The 19,029-nt window shown below is 40.3% G+C and overlaps 2 protein-coding genes across 3 annotated transcripts; both read right to left on the bottom strand.

The window, feature by feature from the left end:
- Positions 1–108: 108 nt before the first annotated feature.
- Positions 109–12,596, bottom strand: tmem128 (transmembrane protein 128). Of its 2 annotated transcripts, XR_015107806.1 has the most exons (5): positions 12,428–12,596; positions 11,130–11,262; positions 4,366–4,527; positions 1,896–2,061; positions 109–1,837 (listed from the first exon to the last, which is right to left on the bottom strand). XR_015107806.1 is itself a non-coding variant. In XM_086168756.1 (4 exons), the coding sequence occupies exons 1-4, from the start codon at positions 12,525–12,527 to the stop codon at positions 1,962–1,964; spliced, it is 495 nt and encodes a 164-aa protein (XP_086024882.1). In that variant the 5' UTR covers positions 12,528–12,596; the 3' UTR covers positions 1,876–1,961. The 2 variants fall into 2 exon arrangements, 1 of the variants encoding a protein (XP_086024882.1); XM_086168756.1 differs by lacking the exon at positions 109–1,837 and having other exon boundaries at positions 1,876–2,061.
- A 2,175-nt stretch (positions 12,597–14,771) lies between these two features.
- Positions 14,772–18,855, bottom strand: lyar (Ly1 antibody reactive homolog (mouse)). Its single transcript, XM_086168462.1, has 8 exons — positions 18,596–18,855; positions 18,368–18,482; positions 17,940–18,047; positions 17,725–17,808; positions 16,685–17,003; positions 15,403–15,471; positions 15,150–15,235; positions 14,772–15,057 (listed from the first exon to the last, which is right to left on the bottom strand). Exons 1-8 carry the CDS (start codon positions 18,715–18,717, stop codon positions 14,920–14,922), a joined length of 1,041 nt encoding a protein of 346 aa, XP_086024588.1. The 5' UTR covers positions 18,718–18,855; the 3' UTR covers positions 14,772–14,919.
- Positions 18,856–19,029: the final 174 nt, after the last annotated feature.

Below are 19,029 nucleotides of genomic sequence, written 5' to 3'. Positions count from 1 at the left end.
TAAATATCTAAATAAAAATATGAGCGATAGAATAAAAAAAACAAAACATGGATGTTCCTTTAAAAAAAAAAAGTGCCATTAGTTATCCGAAAAAATTGTGGTTTAGGTGTTTTGATTCCATCGGTGAACTTTTACACATTGATAGGTGTGTTTGGTTTACACACTGACTGCTTGGCGATGAGTGCCATCCAGGACAACAGTAAAGAAAACACCTGAAGCCACACAACCCTTTTGAAATTTAAAATGAATTAACGTGTTATATAATGTTTTTTTTTCCTTTATGCTATGTATAAACAAAATATGTGTTGCATTTTTTTTTAATCAATGAACAACTGCAGAGAAAACTAAATTACATTTCTGCATGCAACAAAAAAGACGTTGGGTTGAATGTTATTTTTAAGCAAAAAACTTTTATTTAGAACATAAAATATTTATGAAAAAAACTTAAATTATCCACCGGCAGCAAACCAAAAATGCCATTTTCACTCTGTGTGCTCTGTCATTAAGAGTGACAAAGATATTTTAGCATGTTTTATTTAGATGTTACAAGATAACTAAAATATTGAAATTTAAAATGACATTTTAAAAATGAATAAATTAAAATAACATAGATTTTAATTAGATACTCTAATTATATTCAAAAGCCACAGGAAACCATGGGTTGCCTGTTGAAGGCAACATTGGTCCTGACAATCACCACGGGAACAAAAGACTGAGAAATATTAACATACTAAACTGTCATTTCTTGCTTCAGTATCAAACACATTAATTCGATTGCAAGTCATAGTGCGCGCACAGATGCTTTCAAATATTCTGCAAATAACACTTCACAAGAGTTTGAACAAAAAAAAAGTGCTTTGTTTCACTGTTAGGATGTATCACAAAGTTGATTGAATCATTTCAAATGGTAAATGAAGTCTAACCTTTTTTTATTCATCGTTATTACGATTAATCGGCTGTTTTTTTTTCAATTAGAGAATTAATCAATGTGTGGTTGATCATATCGGCCACGTGTCAAACTCAAGTTCCGCGGGCAAAATGTGGCTCACGAGAACATCTTAAAAGGTTGGATTATCTTAAAATAAATAAGTCAAACGCATGCATTGACCAATAAAAACATTTCCCACGATTCACGCAGATCATGTTACCCACAAAGTGACAGCATCCCGCCATTAGATTGCTGCGTATCTACATCGACGCGATTGAGAAATATAAATGATTCCAAATTGTCCAGAAAGAGAAAAGTTGATGCAGATGGAAGGCCGTTTCAAGAGAGATGGGAAGGTGAATACATGTCTGTGCTTCAAGGAGAAAAAGCGTTACGTCCTGTTAAAAAGTGCAATCTACGTTGGCATTTTGACACCAAACACAGAGCTAAGTATGCTAAAGTTAGCCTTCCAGAATTTGTCCAAGAATTAAGTCGGATTTGAATGAATAATAAATTCAGTTATACAACATTAAGGAGCAGGTATATTTATTTTACATTACATTTAGTTACTGTTGACATTGCATGCGGTCCTTTGAGGGTAACCATTATGCTGAAAATGTGAAAATGAGTTTGACACCCCTGATATAGGCTCTTTAACACAAAAGAAATGGTTGCTCTCTATTGAATTTGAAAATCAAGTGTCTGAAATTATCCCCAATGAAGGGAAGCTGTTTTGATATGGATGGTTTTTGTTTTTTGCTATAGAAGAAAACAAAACCCAACATTGTTCGGGGGGGGGGGGGGGAATGTGATGTAGCAGGTATTTAATAGACAACTTTTTAAAGAATATACAAGACTTAAATTCTAAAGACTCCACATACAAGTTCAAATAATTCAATTTTATTTTTATATTAGCAGAAATTCAAAGACTCCACATACAAGTTCAAATAATTCAATTTTATTTTTAAATTAGCAGAAATTCAACGCAGAGTTTAAAAAAAAACACACAACGCATGGGCCTCACCCATCAAATTCATCCCAGCATGGAAATCACCATGACCACACCCATGAACTGTGTGAAGAGGATGAGCGGAGTGAAGAACGACCACACCGGCCACAGCGCTATGTTGAAGCTGCAAGAGAAGGAGAGGTTGCAGGGGAAAAAGTTGGAATTCAACGTTAATCTCAAACCAGTGCTTTCCATTTATTCAGGTGATATGGAAAAGGAAGCACATGTTGTTCCTACGACAACTTGCCTTGGCGGTAATTCACCCCCCCCCCGCGTCCAGGTGGACCGTAACAGCACCAAAGTTAAAACATGGTGGCTGCAAGCAAAAGCAAACCTAAATGAGAGCTCTTCATAACTTGAGGCATCTGATGATGTTAGGCTCTACAGCAGACCGTATTGCCTTTTAATCCGGCCCGCCAAACTATTTTCTTTGAATATTTTAATGAGTGTTTTCCATCGATATCGAATTTAGAAACGCCTTATTTTTTTCCTTTTTGTTTAATTTTGTATGGATGATTACATACGAAAATAATGACGGTACATTTATATGTTCGTTAATGATTTTAAAGTTGAAATGAAATGCCCCCAAATTTAAATATTTAAATTGCATTTTTCATTTTTTTCAATTTACATGATGCCTAGTCGGCCCAAGCATAAAAATTGAAAAAGAATTGCAGCCCGCCAGCCAAAATAATTGCCCAACCCTGCTCTGGAGGGGGAACTTTTGGTCAATTTTTTTTTCAATAGGATCAAAACGCAGAAGAACAAGGCTCAAGAACCTCACTTACCTTTTTTTTTCACATCGCATTTAGTAAGTCAGGGAAAAAATATATTTCTATGGATAACTAAATGAGATGCCCCCACTGCTTTGGTGGCAGTGAGTCAGATCGTAGCCCAAACAGGTGCAGCGGCTACGTTTTCTGTTAGATGGGAGCTCATTCTCACAGCAGAAATACTGCGACCTGCAATCGTATTACCTAGACTTTGAAACAACAAATGAAACCCGACTGGGATCTAATAACGCAGTGCTTTATGGAGCAGAGGTTTCCAACACAGTGTTCATAAAAGCACTGAAATGATGGGGAATATGAGGGGGGGGACAACAAAAGGCCCAAGAGTAATTCAGGCCGTAAAAAAGTAAAACGTGTCAACTCAAAAAAAAAATGAGCTTAATGCGGCCTCTAAATCTGATTTTGTAATGTGAATGCAAAGCGCATACTTCACTGAAACCAGGTTAAGCTTGTCGCTCTTCCATTACTCTGTGCAGTTTTGCAGCTTCACACCTTTATTCAGTGCAGGCTCAGGGTTAAGAACAAACACACAGGCAAAGTACAAACACACAATACTGGCTAGTAACACACACACACACACACACACACACACACACACACACACACACACGCACACAATGTAATCACATGGAAATCCAAACATCAATAATACTGAAAAGACTATCTCAACTAATAGATCCTGCACACAGGCAAACTGAACAGTTTCTTCATTTAATTGGTCTTCATCTTGTGTAATAACTTAAATAAAGACTGATAGTGAGTTGAATACAAACAGGGATTTTTTTAATAAACCCCTGTTGAATATGATCAATAATTATCATTGTTAGTAATGACAATAATAACAGTAAGTAAAAAACAATAGTAAGAATAATCATTATCAGAATTCTATTGTGCATTTTAAGACACTCAAAGACACTTAACAATGTAACAAGAGATAAACAAAATAAAATCAAACTGAGCAATTAATTAAAATTCATGAAATGTGTGTACTGCGGTCAGTAAAAGATGTCTGGATGAAGTGGTTTAAAGAGGAATGCAGATACCTCTTCTCGCCTGGCTTCCACAGATCTCCACAGCATATAGTTTACTGATTTTTACATTTCTAAATCAAAGCAGCGCTTTTACTGATTATTCATGAAAATGATTGTTTGGAGAATCACCCAGTAAAATCCTGAGCAGTTAAATAGCATCAGAAACCAGGACTTCGTCCATTCAATAAAACAATAAGAAGGCATTTACTGGAAGGTTTTGCATGATAAGATAAAATAAGATAAACTTTTTTGATCCCCATAGGAGAAATTCTTTTGTCCCAGAAGCATAACAGTTATAATGTATTTAAAAAAAAAACGGAAATAAATATGAACATCAATATGAATGTAAATATAAATAAAAAGGCAGGCGACGGAAGATGTCAAGACAAAAAAAAAAAAATCCACAAATAAATAAACAGCAGACAACAGCAACATCAGGGAACAGTGAGAGTGAATAATACACAATTTTAATCTTTTCTTTAAAAAAAAAAAAGGCGGTTCTCATAAACTCACCACTGAAAAATCAGCGCTCACCTCTCTGGTAAAACATTTTAACGTTTAGAATAAGGAGAAATCAAAAGTTACTTAAAACAAAATGCAGATCACCTGAAAGATGCAGCTATGAATGCGGCGGTGGTGATGGGAGGTATTGCTGGGTATTCCTGGTCGTAGTGCTGGATTCCTTTGAACCATTCCAGGTAGACGATACAAAACAGGGCCAGTGAAAGACAGATCCCGAGCAGCAGCAGGCCCACGCAGAACCACCAGCTGGAACGACAGCAGAGCATTGAAATGGATGAACATCTAACATTCTGAACATTTGGGATGCAAACTATTCAGTCAAGTCAAACACAAAAGGACGGTTGAAATAGAAAAACAAAAATAAAAAAGAGAGGCGTGTGAAAATGCAAAAAAGGACAGTTTGAACTTGAGGTTGGCAGGTTTGGAAAACAAAGGCCTTGATTGAAAGCGACAGAATAGAAGGGTTTGGATTCACTTTTATTCAAATTCAAGGATTCAATTCAAGACTTTTATTATCATCACACAGAGTGCTAGGGTATTTACAAAACCATGTACTGAAGCCTTTCAGGTGTAAACATATATATACAGAGTAAGAAAACATATTCATGCAATTGTTTTGTTTATATTCGTGTGCATTTTTCCTGTTGCTGATTGACTGCATAGAGCCATGAACTGAAACATGGATAAAATATTGATGATTGTATTATGTCACATTATTATTTTGTCTGGGTTACTCTTTATATTGATTGATAGATTGATTGATTGATTGGTGATTGATGACGCACTCTGCTCTACTTGATGACATACACCTGTTTCACCTGCTGTAAGGCAGGGAAGAGAGGAGCGAGTAGGTCGCCGTACTTCTGATCCCTTATATTATCTTTCTTATATTCTGCGCGTCATCTGTAGTTTATTTATTTTTTTGCAATAACGGACATCTTCAAGCTGGGCGAATCTTTCGTCAGCGCGTCCCATCTGAGGATCTCAGCGACTCAACACTTCCTCCAGTTGCTATATTATGTCGAAAAAAGAAAAAAAAGGGCGTTGGAGCTCATCGAAGCGCATCGGATCGGAGATAAAGCCAAAGCGAAGGGAATCCGGAGCGTCGCAACTGTGGATAAGGAAGTAACAGTTTGACAGCCGCATCGGGAGACGCAGGTAAATACACAACAAACCAGCCGCGGGAAACGTAAAGTAGCAGTGATTTTTTATTTTATTTATTTATTCTATGTATTAAAAGCTTCATTCCCTCCTAACACTCTTCTCTGCCGTTCTCATATTGTTAAAAACACTTCTTATGATCTGAAAAGCAAGGCAAGATGCTGAATTGATGCGAGGAATGATGCTACGGTCGCTGGGCCAATCAGAGCCCACGATACAGAACGCTGTGCTCTGATTGGTCGCCGCATTAGAAAATGCTTTTTACCGCAAAAATAATTGAAATATATCAAAAGTCTTTTTCCGCCGCAAAAACTTGAGGTGTAGCGAAAAAAATGCGAATTAAGAATTAAATTACCGATTTTTTTTTTCTTTATCTGAAATGGACTGCGCAAGACAATTTTATAGCGCAGATTTTTCACTTCACCACGGTTCTTTGCAATCTTATCCTGCGGGAGACGACACCTGCGATCCAGTGAAACTGTGATATGGCGATGGGCAAATTAATTTCCCTTTGTGTATGTGGAAATGAGGAAGGAGAGGAGGCCTCATCGGCCAGTTCTCCTGAAATCTTGAAGTTGAGCAGTTTTTTTCAAGTACCTGGGTGGCCACATCAACGTGGACCTCACCTGGTCCCTCAACGCCACACAGATGTTTGAGGGCTCGACAGCGGCTGAACTTGCCGAGGAGGTTTGGCATGTCACCTAAGATCCTCAGCGACTTCTAAAGCTGCATTATTGAGAGCATCTTAACCAGCTGCATTACAGTGTGCACTGCTGCTCTGGACCGCAAACGCTTGAAGCGATTGGTGGAGACTGCAGAGAGGATCACCAGAACCCTGCTGCCTTCTCTGCATCTGCCACCGCAGAGTTGACAGGAGAGCTGCCTCCATTGCACAGGACAACGTCCAACCGCAATTCTGACTGTTCACGCTCATACCCTTCGGCCGGAGGTACAGGAGTGTGAAATGTAGGATGACACGGCTGAAGAACTCGTTCAAGCACAGTGCTGTCAGACTCCTGACCCACTGAGAGGTCAATAACATTCTTTGTTCTACCTCAGGATGATTCTGCACTTTATATCCAGCACAGCCAGTGCTGCACTCAACTGTTCATATCACTTTACTGTCTATTTAAACTATCTGCATTCAACCTGCACTTTTGACTTGCACACTCAAAGCTGCACTCAACGTTAACTTGCACATCTTGATTTTGTTTACAGTTCCCTGCACTACGTCAGGTTACAACAGGGTTCATTTATGTATCACAATTATCTGGATGCATGGTGGATGGCAAAGTAAGAATTTCATTGTACAGTTGTACAGGCAAAAATATGCTTCCAGGCTGTACATATGACGAACATTTTAAATCAGGAGTGTCTGGTTAGAGTCCCCCCTCCTCAGCATCTTGGATTTTCCTGACTATTTGCGCTGCTCTGGCAATGACAATCCCAGTTCTGTCTGTTTGATGTTGATGCGTAAATGTGACCTTTGTTTGAGGGAATTCCTTTACCGCTGTGAAATGCGCTGATATTGTTGTAAAAGTTTGAAAAGGAAATCGGGAACAAAATGAGGTGGAGAGGGGGAAATGTTGGGATTTGGAGAGTAAAAGTCAATTTCTCCACATGCACCAGACATACAGAGGACTCAGGAAGGGGTTTCTCACTATCTCACTATGATATGAAATTAAGAAAACAATGTATTAGGCAATACATGCGGATACACTTTTCAATTATTGAGGTGAAAAGCGATTTTTAAGGTGCAAAAAGTGAATGGATAATTGTGTATGTAGAGAGAGTAGCAGTGGATGTTTAGTGCATACCAGTCAGTGATTATAATGGCAGCATGATGGGTTTAACTATAACAAAGAACATAGTAGTGCAAAAAAAATTGTAATATTGCAATAAAAGTGGTTTTGAGGGTAAAGCGTGACAGAGAAAGGAGTGGGAAGGCTGTTCAGCATCCTAACAGCCTTGTGTGTGAATCTGGTGGAGCGTGCACGGAGACTCCGGTACCTTCTCCCTGAGGGCTGGAAGCTGAACAGACCGTGTGCGGGGTGGCTGGCGTCGCTCACAATTGAGAACGCTTTGCGGGTGAGGCGGGTGGTGTGTGTGTGTGTCTTCCAGGGAGGGGAGGAGGGCACCAGTGATCCTTCCAGCTGTGTTCATGTGCTGCAGGGTTTTTCTGTTACAGTCAATGCAGCTCCCGCCCCACATAGTGACGCAGCTGGTGGGGATGCTCTCGATGGTTCCCCAGAAGAAAGTGCACGCATACTTGAGTTTACGAAGAAAGTAGAGCAAAGATGCCGCTGAGCCTTCTCCACCAGTGATCCAGTGTTGGTGGTCCAGTAGAGGTCCTCACGTATGTGCACCCCCGGGAACTTGGTGCTTCTCACTTTCCGCGGTAGCTCCGTTGATGGTCAGTGGGGTGTGTAAGGCGTGGCCTCTCCGAAAGGCAACAATTTCCTCAGTCTTGCTGACATTCAGCAGGTGGTTGTTGCTTCTGCACAGCGTGGTTAGAAGGTTGACCTCCTTCTTGACGTGGGGCTCGTCACCGTCGGTGATGGAAAGCCATCAGCGTTGTCTCAACATCATGTGATCCGTGCTGTAGGATGGTGCAGACTTGTACGGCTTGTGGAAATCCAGCAGCCAGCTGCAGAGCGAGGTGGTGAGCCCCTGCAGGTGACGTCTACTGATTGGCTGTCGCGGGACAATGGCAAACTGATGTTTATGAGCAACATTCTCACATAGGGGTGTTTTGGTGTTCAGGCTGGGTGGAGAGCCGAGCGGATCGCATCTGCTGTGGACCGATTGGCCCGGTATCCAGGGTAGAGGAGAGGTTGGATTCGATGCGTGACATGACAAGTCGTTCAGAGCATGACAATCGGGGACAATGAGCCTGGATGGAGAAACTTGATGGGACAGCAGCACGCCTCAGAAGTGTTAGAGATATCCTGAAGTTCCTTTGCGTAGTCCTTCAGCACACGACCAGGGATGTTGTGTGGACCTGCTGTTTTGCGCTAGCTGATGTTGGAAAGCGTTCTCTTCATGCTGGCAGCAGGCTGGCCGTGGGGTCTTCTGTAGATGTGTTTTTGTCCGTCAAAGCGTGCGCAGAAGCTTTTGCGGTGGTTTGTCAGAGAGATGATGTTGTGGTAGATCTGTGGCACAGGTTTATAGTCCATGACGGTCTGGATGCCCTGCCACAGGCTCCGTGCTTCAAATGGTGAAATGGGTGTTTGAGGAAAATCTAAACCCATGGCAAGCTCTTCTAAATATAATAGGAAAGCTTCAAAGGGAACGCTGAACAACATTAACCGTCTCAAAACACAAATAAATGCATTAATTAATCCATGAGAAAATGCTTTGTAACTATAACCTCTGTTGGAAAATGAATTAAATTTGTGAAAATGCCATCAAATTACATCATGGGTTGATTCCTTCCAGAGACTGAACAGGGTAGATAAAGTAAATTGATTCTCTACATTTTGGAATGCAACAACACTATTAAAGGGGATGTTGGTAAATGAGTCAGAGGAACAACCTGAGGAAGGTCACGTTGATTCTGAAGATGCAATGAATTGATTGTCTGAACCACCAATTTCCAATAATCCCTGCTAAAGCCAAGTTGTGATGAAATGGATGAGCATTAAGCTGCATTATTGGTTGACGCTGATACCTTGCAAGATGATGGTGGACCAGCGGGTAGCAGCTCTAATACGGAAAGAGAAACCGTTTCATCTGCACGGCTGAAGCTGACATGGCAGCATTGAGGATCCGACACCAGAACCTAAAATACAAAAATGAAGTGGAACGAAAGTAGGAGCATCTGAGGAAAAGGAAGCAGCCACTTCAAGTGGAGACTGCAGTGCTAAGGGCCAAGTTGAATGAGTTTGAAACCGGGGGTTACGGTACTATGAGTGGGAGAACCTCAGTGTCAAAACATTCATTTGAAATTAACTATTTGAAAGGGGAAACCCTCTGGCCCATCCAGTTGTACTACCCATATCAGAAAACCAAATCACACGTTGCCAAATAGACACAGGAATCCGACCTAAGGACACAAATACCTCACTCCATGTCAGTGCCTGTAACAAGCACCCGAGCAACTTTCAGGAGATCATGCACAAACCAAAACTGGAGATGCTTCAAAGACACACGGCTGTATGGATGCAGGCACAAAGCTGAAGGACAAATTTCCACTTCAGTCCAAGCATCCACAGCCCAACTGGATCCCACACACCTCAGCCTTCAGTGTATCACAATGTACAAGCACAATTATGAATATATTTCAAACCAAATGGCCGGTTCAGAGTGTGAGGATCAAAACAACTTGCTTGGCATTATGCGAAAGCAAAATGAAATAACTGCAATGTTGGCACAGCAACAGTGTCTTCACGTTTATCTGAGAGCAGGTCCCAAATTTTGATGGCCATCCACAGAAATACCATACATTGAGGAAAGTATTTCAAAAGTGGAGAGGAACACTGGAAGTCACAGTGACCGAAGAGGGGATACGCTAAAGCTAAGACTTTGTTACAGGACAAGTTTGAAGAGCTGCAGATGTTTGCACCTGCATATATGGACAATGGCATCCTGTCATAACCGAATATGTAAAAGTCAAAGATTACAGCGTTTTCCTTCGAGGCTGCTGCAACGCCATGGAAGAGATGCTATACCTGCTTGAGCTAGAAATGCCCGCCAACACGTTGTAAGGAAGTTGCAATACAATTTCCGGGACAAGCGGAAGAGATAAGCCGGGCACGGCAGGAAAAGCATGGCAGAGAGCCACTGTCATTGACGACGCTAATTGCGTCGAGCGACCAATCAAAAGCCTGACTGACCCAATGTTGGGTAACAGACCCACTATCATCCAACAGTGTCATCCATCGCAACCCTCATCCCTATCCTGGAACCAGCTATGCTTCTACTGTAGCTCCACTGGATGACAAAACACAGTTTGGAAACAAAGAGAAGGAAACTTTTCAAACAGCAAAGAAAACATGTCTTTGGTCTGGAGGAGGACTTCTGTTGAATATGTGTCCCCTATTGGAGAAAAATGGCCCATAAAGAGAGAATAGACTTCTTAAAAGGAAAAAGGCGTCTGTGTAGTGGAGCCATCAGCACTGCTTGCAGGAAGCAGATCTCCTGGTCAAAGTGGGGTCCCAAACATCCTTATATTCTGCACATTATCTTTGTTAGTGTTTTTTTTTTTTTTTTTTGGTTTGTTTTTTGCAATAAATCTACAAATCAGACATATTCAAGCTCAGCGAATCTTTTGGTAGCATGTTCCTTCAATTTACAAGGCCTATCTCAGCCTCTCAGCAACTTGACACTTCCGCCAGTCGCTACACGTCTTATTGGGAAATAATTAAGAATTAAGAACTCATTTGTTGAAAATGGATACTTTAAACTTAAGTCGTTAAGTCGTAACCCTAATACTTGTGCACCTGCTTCTTCATCACTGGCATTCCCTCATTAAGAGTGACTACAAATGGAAATTTTGAAGCAGGTTAACGGCCACAAAGCCTGTTTTAGACCTTACCCTTTGTTCTCTACTATGAATAACTGTTGTAATACTATGAAATCACAAGTTCAGCCACATTCAAGCAACCTGTAAAAATGAGGGAGACATAAATAACTTAGGCTTTCGCTACAGGATTCTGACTTTTGAGGCTTAAAAGAAGCTCTGTTACCTCTTGATATCATCATTCTCCATTACGTTATGGAAGAAATCCACATAGTAGGTCACGCTTATAGACGTTATGATCCAGAAAACCGAATGTCTGTTGATTCGAGGCAGAGGTTTGGCATCTTTTTCCTCTTTATCTGAAAAATAGTGGGGGAGAGGAGAAAACACAATAGACGAATATTCACTTGAGATGTGTCTTTGTGTCAATGTGCCAAAGTGAAATGTTCTTTCGAGGTGTCCTGATGGAGATGGTTAAATCTAAATTCTCAGTTTCATGATAATCAACTATTTGACAACTTAAATTAATTTAAATACAATGATCTCCCAAGATGTGAATGAAGAGGTTCACACTGGATTACATGTTATACACATTATACATTTAATTTCAGAAGTTAGCGAAGTTAGCTCTCCAGAGCCCTTTCTGGATTAAGGACCTTTTGCACTGAAAGTAAAAGCTTTCTTAGGAGTAATCTGAAATCGTCACAAGTGATCTCTATAATTTCCTGGTTGATTAAACATTTGAACCCCTGGCTGGCTGCTGAAGTACTCCAGCGTTCTGCTTTGACACGGAGATCTCAATGAACTCACTACCCCACAAAAGAGGCTGACCTCCTTTTTCTTTTAATTCAATGGAATATAATCCCAATAGGTTGTGTTCAAGTGCACAGAAGACATCTTTACCTCAACTGTTGAGCTAGGCAAAACATTTTTAGACCATGAACTGGACCATCCGAAGGCAGCCCGTTAATAGTTTATTAAAGGTTGTATAGGTTTTCAGTGGCAAAGAGATGAGCCCTGAATTAGAGACAGGGGCGTTTAATATCGTGTTGCAGTGCTGACAATGTCAGCTCACACTCAAAACAATCAAGAATTGCTGGACTCCGGCCAGTAAGAGCCTCAAAGTTGGATTGTTCATTGTGCAAACCGCCCACCTACCCAATACCAGTGCAGGTCTCTGGTGAGCAGTCTTTTCTCCATTACTCGAAAGAGTGGCTTTGTGAAAGAAAAACGCAATACTACTAGAAAGCTATACAGGTGGAACCCCGAGGGTTCCAAACTTCTCATATTTTTGGCGATACTCCCTTGTTTACTCTAATAAAAACGCGTTTTGGCGATTGTTTTCACAGGTTCAAACTACTGTATTTTTGACCGTACAACGATTTTATTATTACAACACTACTACAAGTTACGGTGCCAACTGTGCTATGCTAGCCGTATATGCCGGTGAGCTACAGCTCAAGCTAGCTGGTGAAGTTAGCGAACATGTTCTGTGTTTTTGTTTCTCATTTTTTAAACACTTACTCTTTTCGTCGCCATCTGCTGATACAGTTGTTTGCATGAGGAACTCTGCATCTCTCCTAAATCTGTTCCGTAAGGTCGCCAGCTCACTGTCGTTAAGCATTGTATGGCAGTGGTCATTTATTTTACAGTTAAACTAATCTGCTGCCTGGAGCCACTTCCGAATAGATGCTCGGTCGCGCCTGGTGACGCAATAAGGCGACGATTGTAGTTTTTGTAGGTTTTTTTTTTGTAGTTTTTCCATCCACAGCAAGGTTACAGAACATACAACTTTAAAAGCGCGTTAATGATCAGGAAACACAATTCGATTCAGTACTTGGAGGGGAAAACCATCTTTCTTCTCCGGAACGAAAGATGAGATCCTCAAACTGCAGTGTGTGTGGTTTTCACGCATTTATTAGTGATAAGCTTTGCCAGCAATTGCAGGTAATGCAAACTCTTTGCCATTTAAAACCCTTTCTCAATGGAGTAATGAGAAGGGCTACAAAAGTGAAATTATATTTAAAAACATTCAGTGCCGGAGCTTTTTTGTAATGAAATCTAAGAGCTGCTTTGATAGTTTCTTCAAACCTGATTTACAGAGTGCATACACCCTTTAAAAAAGATTTATATGTGGCCATTAACTAGGTCACAGAGTAGAATCTCAGTGTTTGAGTATATAATTACTTCAAAAGTCCATCATGGACTTCCTGCTGCATTATCTTATAAGCTTTTGCAAGAAGATCAGCAGCTGGCTATATTCCAATTTATCTTGAATGCCTACCTTTACATAGCCGGGCCAGAAACGTGACACTGCTGATACCTTCATCCCACTTCACTCTTGGATAGTAAAAATGAAATGTTGCCAGGAATCAAGGAATCAATGAGTTGTTCCACTTCCTGTACCACATCTGATTCCCGCAACTGAGACACCACCCAGTGAATATTGTGGTTGGGAATAATGATACTTAGAAATATTTAAAAGAGCCTTGTGATGATAGCAGAGGTGTATACCGGCTGTGCCTTCTGGCAAATAAAATAAAAATGAATGATAAATGTAAAATTTGTCTTAAACTAGAATTACTTGTCACAAAATAACACTAGAAAGTAAAATTATATGAAAATTTGTTTTAAAATCAGAGTTTTAAGAAAATTCAGAATTCAAAAGGACAGGACAAGAATATTCTGTAAAATTTCAAAGATTTGATTTTATATCCCCTTTTTTTGAGGGGGGATGCTTTTCTCAAGCCCTAGCAGGAAATTGTTCTGCTCATTTCACTCATCACAGATGAACAGTGAGCAGCGGGCAGCCACCTGAGCAGCACCCTGGGCGCAGTCGGGGGTTCGGTGTCTTGTTCAGTAACACTCTCACTCGAATCCTATTTCGACTTCTCGGTTCTGAGACGACTGCTCTGACCGCCACAGCAACACAACCCTCTTTTTTTCCCCCCCAAACACATCTGTTACGGTCTATTTTATTTTTATTATTCAGACAAAGAAATATATATATTTTGACACTCAGGATTAATTTCCAGGGAAGACAAATAAAATTATTAGATGGCTATAGCTGTCATTAAGGCTAAAGTTTAGGGTTGTATGAGCTCTTTGCAAAACATGACATCCACACAGTCCATCCCCTGATATCTGAAATGAAATGTTGCGATTTGTTTTGCAACTGTTAAAACAGCGTTTGGTTTCAGTTTCTGTGTCCTGTGGGGTCTGGATTTAAACAAAAGCATTAGGTGATATTGAGTACCACTATGAACTGCAAAACACCAATTTAATACTTGCAAACTTGAGTAACAGCTCTACTAATACCCAAAGTATGCACTATACAATTACAGGTAAGCAGTGTGATGAATGAGCATCAGTGTTAAAGCTGCAGGGATTAGCAGAGCTTCATAAAGCAAGGCATATTTCTTCCTGTAGCTGCCCCTGTGTGTGTGTGTGTGTGTGTGTGTGTGTGTGTGTGTGTGTGTGTGTGTGTGTGTGTGTGTACAGGGGCAAAAAGGCTGCCCATTCTGGCGGTGGAAAATCAGACAGCATTAAAACTTCACCTGAGGCTGACACCAAACGTCCCGCTTCTATGGAGCTTCTGTGTCCCTGGCCAAGTGAACCCCGTTCGGGGTGCCGAGGAATGTGCATTAGCTTCGTCCCGTGTGAGAGTCAAATTCACCTCAGGTGCACTGCTCTCGTTTCCCTTCCCCCACACCAACATCCAATCCCACAGATAAGGTGCCATTTCCCAGCCTTGCTGTGGGCCTGGAATGCTGAACACATTCAAAAACACGGACACTCTCTAAGGAAATTTGTGAATCATTCTGACTGGACTCTCGGCAAAGAGGAAAACTAGTGAAAAGGAGAGATGTTTCCATTGTGAAAGGTTTTTAATCTACAAGATTGTGGCATTGAGCCATTTAAAAAAAAAAATCTGTGGCGGGTCAATAGACAAAGACCTTTGAACAAAAAATATATTTGAATACATTCCAAAAAAAGATACGTGAAAATGAACAACTCTAGTTTACGAGTCTGACCCGTTCTTTCAAGACCCGGAACTTGGGATTGCTGCTGATCTTCTTGTTGAAAAGTGCGAGCACCTCCTCATCGGTTTTAAAATTGCAATCACCGATAAAAGAGTAGTAAGCAGCCAGGACCTGCAGGGAGAGGAGCACGCTCTTAAGATCACGTTTAACCCAAATGACCTTCCTGCACAGGTTGCGGTCAGCAGGCCAATTTAAAGACTCACCTTTTTCCTCAGTTTCTTTATCGAAAGCTCTTGGTCGGGTGACGCTTTGAGAACTGCCTTAATATTCCCCTTCCAGTTGAATTTGCCTGACAGATTTAAGAAATGTCAATGAACTACATGTGTGGAGAAAATTCCCTACTACTATGTTTTTACGGGATGTCAGCTAAACATCAGAGGAAAACAACACTGAACCCTGGTGGTTTCATTCTAGAAAACAATCCTCAAATCAGAGGCCGGTGACAAGTCCGATTACCTTTGGGGACAGTTTGGTCCTCGGAGTCCTCCGGTACGTCTTTGTCGACAGGCTCTGCATTTTGGTCAACTGAAAGAAGAGATATCATCCTGTTCAATTCTTGTGAAAATCCCCAAGTACACGATTCCATGATCTTGTGCACAATTAGATCAGAAACTGATTCTTAAGAGAACATAAAAAAAAAAGGGGATCCGTGTTTCAAACTGAAAAAAAGAGCACAACGGATGCAGATGGATGTCAGTCTTAGTCCTTAAAAACTTTATTGTGATGTTTTCACTTGCATTCAGGACAAATATGGCGCCGAATGAGAGACTTGACACTTTATTTTGTGAATTAAAAAAACATGTTTGTCCTTTTCCACCCTCAGACACTTCCCTGATCATTTTATTAAACCTAACGACTATTTGCTTGCTAATTTTCATTTTGGTGTTATTCTTGGGTATAACTCTTGGGAGTTTACATGAAAACATGCGCTCATCCAGCTCAATTCTTGATGCATTTTAGGTGACTTCTTCAATAAATAAATACATTTCAGTGAGGGTAGAAGGGGATTTTAACTTTATTTCCCTTCTACCTCCTACCAGTCTGTAGTAGCTAGTGCTTTCTTCTTCGCTATAGTGTGCTGGTGAGGAAATCTGGTGGTGGGAATGAACTTGGACAATCTTGAATCGGTGAGGAGGATGACGGACAAACTAGGAGCTATCCTGGGCGATTCTTCCCACACCCTGCATGATGAGCTGTGGCTGATAGGCAGCTCATTCAGCCAACGGCTCATCCCAACCCGGTGCAGGGCTGAACGCTTCAGATGCTCCTTTGTGCCCACGGCCATCAGACTGAACAACAGCAGTCTGACCGGCCCGAGGTGCATCTGGGCTTCCGCTACCTCACTTATCCAGACATGTCATGTTCTAATTCATTTTTTTTAATCCTTGTTTTCACTCCATTCTCACTCTGCTTATCAATTTTTGCCATTCTGTTATCTATTTTTATCCTTGCTGTTGTTATCCCTTGTTTCTTCTGTTTATATTCATATTTATTGACATAATCATTGCGCTGCGGTGACAAACCAATTTTCTCTATGGGGATCAATAAAGTCTGTATTTATCTATTGTGCCGTACTTCTCAAACTGTAGCACCACAAATTAAGTATTTTAAATGACTGTATTCATGATGACATTTGAAATGTGTTCATATGAACCTCACACAGCTTCTAATGACGTCGCAGTGATGGAGGATATTCACAATACCAGATCGTGTGTGGAATCAAAAAATCAAGACTTACCCTTTGTTTTCTTGCTAGATCTCTCCCCATCCACACAATGTCCATTTTCTTCCTGTCCATCTTCATCACATTCTAGCGCTCTCTTTCTGTTCTTCTTTTTCTTTTTAACTGGTTGCTCATTCTCTAGTTCCTGTGTCTTTCCAGTATCTTCCTGAGCTTTTCCGTTCATCTGCTTTCGGGCCTCTCTCCGTTCCTGTTTGTTCAGTTTCTTCTTCTTAACTTCTGGCTCCTTGTCTTGCTTTTCATTTGTACTGGTTTCCTCTTGGGCTCCAGCCTCTGTCTCATGGCCTCCTTCAGACTTCTGAGGGCCATTAGCAGGCTAGTAGTGTGAGTAAAAGATGGAAGTCCAAGAGTAAAATGGAAAAGTCTTCATTTTCAATCCGTTTTGTCAAAATAAGTGCTTATTTAAGTCACTCTATAGCCCAATAACAATTACAAATTGACAGGAAAATTAAGAATTTTATATAAAAAAAAAGACAGAAATAATAATGCTTTAAAAATGTAGTTTCAGTAATTATTCATATTTACCTTTTTTGTTTTTTTTTTTCTCCTGAAAATGGTTTTGCTTCTGACCAATGTTTACTATCTTTTACATGATTTTTTTTTGTGAATCTCTTTGTACACTTCTGGCCATTATTAATTTTGCCAATTACGTTATTTTGATGTCATAAAAATGCTGTTAATTTTAGTGTCAATATTTTAGCTGCATTTTTGCTGCCAAGATGCATGTTTACCCTGGGTACTTGCCAATGCCTATACAGAAGACACACTTAATCAGCAAACTAGAAGCAAAAAAGTAAGCAAGCATGTTTTTAACATAAATAAACTTACCAGGCAGTTATCCATGCCTGTATGCAACAATATAGATGCTAAAACTATGGATTCAATTCTTTAATTACAAATATCTACAACCCAATACAGTGCCTAGATAGTGCTGGACCTATTGTGTGCCTTACAATAGTATTTATGTGCTTGAACTACTTTGAAATTACAAATTTGAAGAACATCATCCGAATGAATGTAAAACCACAGTCACTTACATCTTCAGTTGCCGTGTTGAGGATTTCCCACACTTCTTTGTGCAAACTTGAGTTGGATATTTTTAGACTATTTCTCATCCAATTCTGAAAAAAATAAAGTCAGGCAGAAAGTTAGTTCGGAAAAGGAAACTGCTAGTTCTGTTAAACATATTGACAAAATGGTAGAAAAATAAATGCTTGGATGAACATTGTTTACATTTTCCTAAAATACCAACCTCAAACTTGGCCTTTTTTCTTGGGATGTTATCATATGCACTGACTTGTTTGAGCACGTCCTTAAGTTTTGAGTTGACTCCAGGTTTATTCATGGCATCATGTACTTTCTTTAGGAAAGAGATTTGGACATTCAAAAAACATTTATTTAACCCTGTAATGTTTAATTTACTACTAGTTTATTTTAAATATTCTGATTTCACTAAAGGTGGCAAAAAGCATGGCAAAAACAATACGGTGGCAAATAGATTTTCTGTGGGGGAACATGATGGGCGGACAACACAGCATTCTAGATAACAATTAAGAAACAGACTGACAGTAAACCAAACAAAATTACATCAGATTTTAATTACTAGAAAAATGCAAGATACCATTTCACCATACATGGACATATATTATCCATCCAGAGGATGAAATTAACTTCACTTACCTGAATCCACTGTTGTTGTTTCACCTCTCCTTTGTTTGGCTTGGCCTCGTACCCTTTGCCTCCATATTTCTGGTCTTCACTAATGCATTTGATGTGAGTTTTGTATTCATCATCCCTGTTCAAAACGGAATGGCGAGGCAATTTGCACCTATTTAGTACGGCATCTTATTCCCGATGGGTTGCTGAAACGAGTGTTACATAAATGAGGGAAACGATAAGAAAAGTTACCAGAAATCTTTTCCACAATCGATGCAGGACAGGACCTGGCAGCCCCGGCACATGTTCACGTGTTTATCAACATGTGCCTTTTTTAGAGATTCGCCACAGGCATTGCAAGTAAAGACAACCATTTTCCGTTATCCAAGTTAACCTTGATGGCTAAAGAAGCGATTCGATGAACGTTAAAAGTGCAAACTGGCGTGTTATTCAACTTTTTCTTCATCAGTCGGGGTGACTTATTCAGCGGTGATCAACATTCAAAACACCGGTGATCCTTTCCTGGTTGTACGACGGCTTGATCTTCCGGGTGAAACAGTAACCAAACATTGGTTCCGGTCTTGGTAGAGAAAATCGATTAAGCTTTTTAACTGTCTTTTCATATTTGGATATTGTATGTTGCTGTAATTTCCTGCTACACTTCACATCATAATACACGATTATCT

The sequence above is a fragment of the Fistularia commersonii genome, chromosome 21 (assembly GCF_037954325.1).
Source record: "Fistularia commersonii isolate RoL2024-O1a breed Wild chromosome 21, RoL_Fcom_v1.0, whole genome shotgun sequence".
Classification (NCBI taxonomy): Eukaryota; Metazoa; Chordata; class Actinopteri; order Syngnathiformes; family Fistulariidae; genus Fistularia; species Fistularia commersonii.
The sequence above is the reverse complement of the archived record's forward strand: the minus strand, read 5'-3'. Positions and strand labels throughout refer to the sequence as shown.